The sequence below is a fragment of the Austrofundulus limnaeus genome, unplaced genomic scaffold, assembly GCF_001266775.1.
Source record: "Austrofundulus limnaeus strain Quisiro unplaced genomic scaffold, Austrofundulus_limnaeus-1.0 Scaffold18, whole genome shotgun sequence".
NCBI lineage: Eukaryota > Metazoa > Chordata > Actinopteri > Cyprinodontiformes > Rivulidae > Austrofundulus > Austrofundulus limnaeus.
The window spans coordinates 2,060,593-2,064,151 of NW_013952420.1; the positions used below are offsets into that span (position 1 = coordinate 2,060,593).

Consider the following 3,559-nt stretch of genomic DNA (forward strand, 5'->3'; position numbering starts at 1 on the left):
ATATATATACAGTAGCTTCAAAAAGGGCTCAGACTCTCCTTATGGTTTTGTATTTTTGTTTCTTTTTTGTTTTTTCTTCAACTAGCTGTACCCTTACTCTCTAGCGCTTCATAATGACAAAGCAAAAACTGAATTTTATAAATTTTGTAAACCTGATAGCAATAAAAACCTAAAACATGTCTCCTCACATATTTTGTCCTTAGTTGAAGCACTTTTGCCACAGTTCCAGCTATGAGTCTGTCTGGAATATATGCAACAACATTTTCGCACCATGCATAAAGGACTTTCTGACATTTGTTGTTGACTAGTTTATTCAGACTGAATGGAGCGTCTTCATGAACACTTTCAGGTTTCCTCAGAGTTATATAGGGTTCAAGTCACGACTCTGTCTGGGCAACTCTTGGACATTTTCAAAGCTGTCCCTAAGCCACACCTGTGCTGTCTTTTCGGTCCTCAAGGTCCGCAGCCCTGCATATTTTACTTTTTCCCCTTCTCTAACACACCTGATTCAGTCAGTGAATTATCTATCCAAGTTCTACAGAAGCCTGATAATCATCTAGTCATTCAAATCAGGTGTGTTGGAGCAGAGAAACAGAGTAAGGGGTCTCTGCAGTAGGTTTTGTCCTGTGGGCAGAGACGGTCCTACTCGTGATTGGTGGAGGTTTCGATGTGGGCGGAGATGGCCCAAGAGACGTGATTGGTCAGATTCACGGTGGGGTTTGAGGAGGCTGGAGGCAGCGGGGAGTAGCTTGTTCGAGTCAGGCAGGAAGCAACATGTTTTTTAAGATTAATTTTAGTCATAACTTCAGATAAGAATGTGCTAGATGCATGAAATTTGAACCTCTTACATGTGAAAGGATGTGTAACAATATGGCTTGTTAAAACATCCCTAACCAGCCTGTAAAAAGATTGCTAAAAATCAAATTTTTACAGGTTAGTTAGGGGAGTTTTAGCCAAGCCATATTGTTTCACATCCTTTCACAAGTATGACGTTCAAATTTCGTGCAGCTAGCACTTTCCTTTCTCAAGTTATGACTAAAATTAATATAAAAAAATGTTACTTCCTGCCAGACTCGAAGCTACTCCCTGCTGCCTCCAGCCTCCGTCAATCCGACCAATCACATCTCTTGGGCCATCTCTGCCCACTTCAAGGCCTCTGCCAATCATGAATATGGACGTCTCCACCCACATTAAGACCTCGGCCAATGACGATTTGGGCCGTCTCCGCCCACATTAAGACCTCGGCCAATGACGATTTGGGCCGTCTCCGCCCACATGACAACACGTTCTGCAGAGACCCCTACTTGGAGAAACAAGAACATGCAGGGCTGCGGACCTCGAGGACTGGAATTGATGATCCCTGTATGGTGAACAGTCTGCCCAGTCTGAGGTCCTTATCTCTGTGGAACCGATTTTCACTGTAGATATCTCTGAACATTCAGCTCTACTTAAACCCTTACCAGTTTCCCCACAGTATGACGCTGCCAGCACCATGCTTCACTGTGAGGTTGTTGTTGGGCAGGTGATGAGTAGTGCCTGATTTCCTCCAAGCACAGTAATTAGATTGGAGGCCAAACAGTTAATTTTTGGTTTCATCAGACCAGGGATGTGTGTTCTTCTGTAATTTTAGATGCATTTTTGCAAACTCCAAATGGCTTTCAAGTGTTCCCACTGTCTAGAGACTTCTGTTGAGCCACTCTACTATTAAACTCAGATTGATGGATGTGTGTAGGTTGATGTTTTGCAACAGAGTCTAATCTCCATATAGCAGTCCTGAAGCAAAGTCAGGGTGTTAATCAAGTTTTTGGTCGTCTCTCTGGCTATGGCCAGTCTCCCTTGAATGCTTAGTGTGGCTGACTGACCAACTCTTGGACGAGTTCTGGTTGTGCTAATCATCTTCCTTTGAGATCTATGGAAGTCACTGAACTACTGCACGTTCAGTGCAGCAGAATTGTGGATTGCAACAATCTGCCGGAAGTTTCTTTGACCTCAAAGTTTGTTTTTTTTTGCTTTGATGTGCATTTTCAGTCTCTAAAGTTGCGAGCATTAATCAATATAGTTTACTTGAGGTGGAGAAACATCCCAGCAGTGATCAAGAGAAAAATGAGACACAAGTTAAATTTTAGTGTTATAGCAAAATATATGTGAATATAATTTTCCTGTTTTCTAAAAAAAAAAAAAACATATAAATCTCTGTTTTCACTTTGACATTATGGAGATTGATTTTGGGTTGTTTAGGAAAAAATAACAGGATTAAACAACCATAACATCGGGCTGAACCTGATAAAATTGCGTACGGTGAAGGGAGTCTGAATGCTTTCTGAAACCGTTCTGTGTATTCAGTCACATTTTCTGTACTCTTTTTATCTAGACCGATGTTAATTGTAGCCTTTACTCAAACTTATTCCATCCTTGGAGCCTGTGTCTCCTCCACTCTACTCATCCTTTTAAGAGTTCCCATCTATTCATGCTTCATGCATTAAAATATTAGTTAGAAGGCGAGGCTAATTAGATGTACTTATAAGCTGTTTGTTTTTTTCAGTGCTCAGAAGTAATTAGTAAAGTGAAGTGGAAGTCATGTGGCTAGTGGCTGCCTCACTTTATGCCTTTGAATTCGTGTGTAGTTTTATTTTAGATTTTTTTATTTATTTATTTTTTTTGCATGTGCACTCACGTACAAGTTTATGGCTGTGTTAATTTAATGAAGTGCCTTCAGTACTAAGGGATGTCAATCTTCATTAGGAAATGTGTGGTTGATTACTGTTTCAAGTGCTATTGCTGAGGAGTATTACTGACGTGGCTTGGCGTGTGTGTGTGTGTGTGTGTGTGTGTGTGTGTGTGTGGTGGGAGTGGGGTGGATGTAAATGTTTTTCATGTTCTTTTTTTTTGGATGTCTTTGTTTGTTTTTCTGATTGCTGGTGTAAATGACCTCACAGGGGACATCATCCGGTACTCGTGCCTGCCGGGCTTCACCCTGGTGGGCAGTGAGATTCTGACCTGCCGACTCGGAGAGAGGTTGCAGATGGACGGGCCCCCACCTGTCTGTCAAGGTTAGTTTTGTTTTGAGTTGATGGCTCCATAAGTATCTTTTTGAGTAGCTTTTAAATGCCCTTGTGTTTGCTTGTGTAAGCTTTTCCACACTCCGCATGTGAACACAACTCTGCATTTGTTGTTTTTGTGTAATCGCGCTCTGTTATGAGTATGCTCAACATCACTCAGCCAAGGTTGGTTGCAGTCAGCAGCACTCACTGTCGCTGCATCATTTAACAGACAGAATGCCAGCAGGCCGCCCTCCAGCCATCTCCCGGTGGCACACAGCATCTCTGTTATCCATCAAGATTTACAGGTTTTGACCCAAGATCATGCACCTGCTCTCCATTAGAATCATGATTTGACTGCTGAGGATCGCTTTTAAACAGATTATAGATCAGCCAAGACTTTTTTCTATCTCACTATAATTTCCAAAGAAAGAGGTGGCACCCCTTAATCCTACTAAAAGCTTCATGGGTTTGGCTAATGTGAAATGCCAGCTACTCATGTTTATATATATATATATATA

General features: G+C 41.7%; 1 protein-coding gene across 1 annotated transcript in view; it reads left to right on the plus strand.

Annotated features, from left to right (window-relative positions):
* Positions 1 to 3,559, plus strand: part of LOC106514228 (CUB and sushi domain-containing protein 3) — a gene marked incomplete in the record, with an annotated part of 356,940 nt that overhangs the window by 244,258 nt on the left and 109,123 nt on the right. The window contains 1 exon segment of the mRNA XM_014003387.1: positions 2,937 to 3,050. Coding sequence (XP_013858841.1) covers positions 2,937 to 3,050 — 114 coding nt within the window.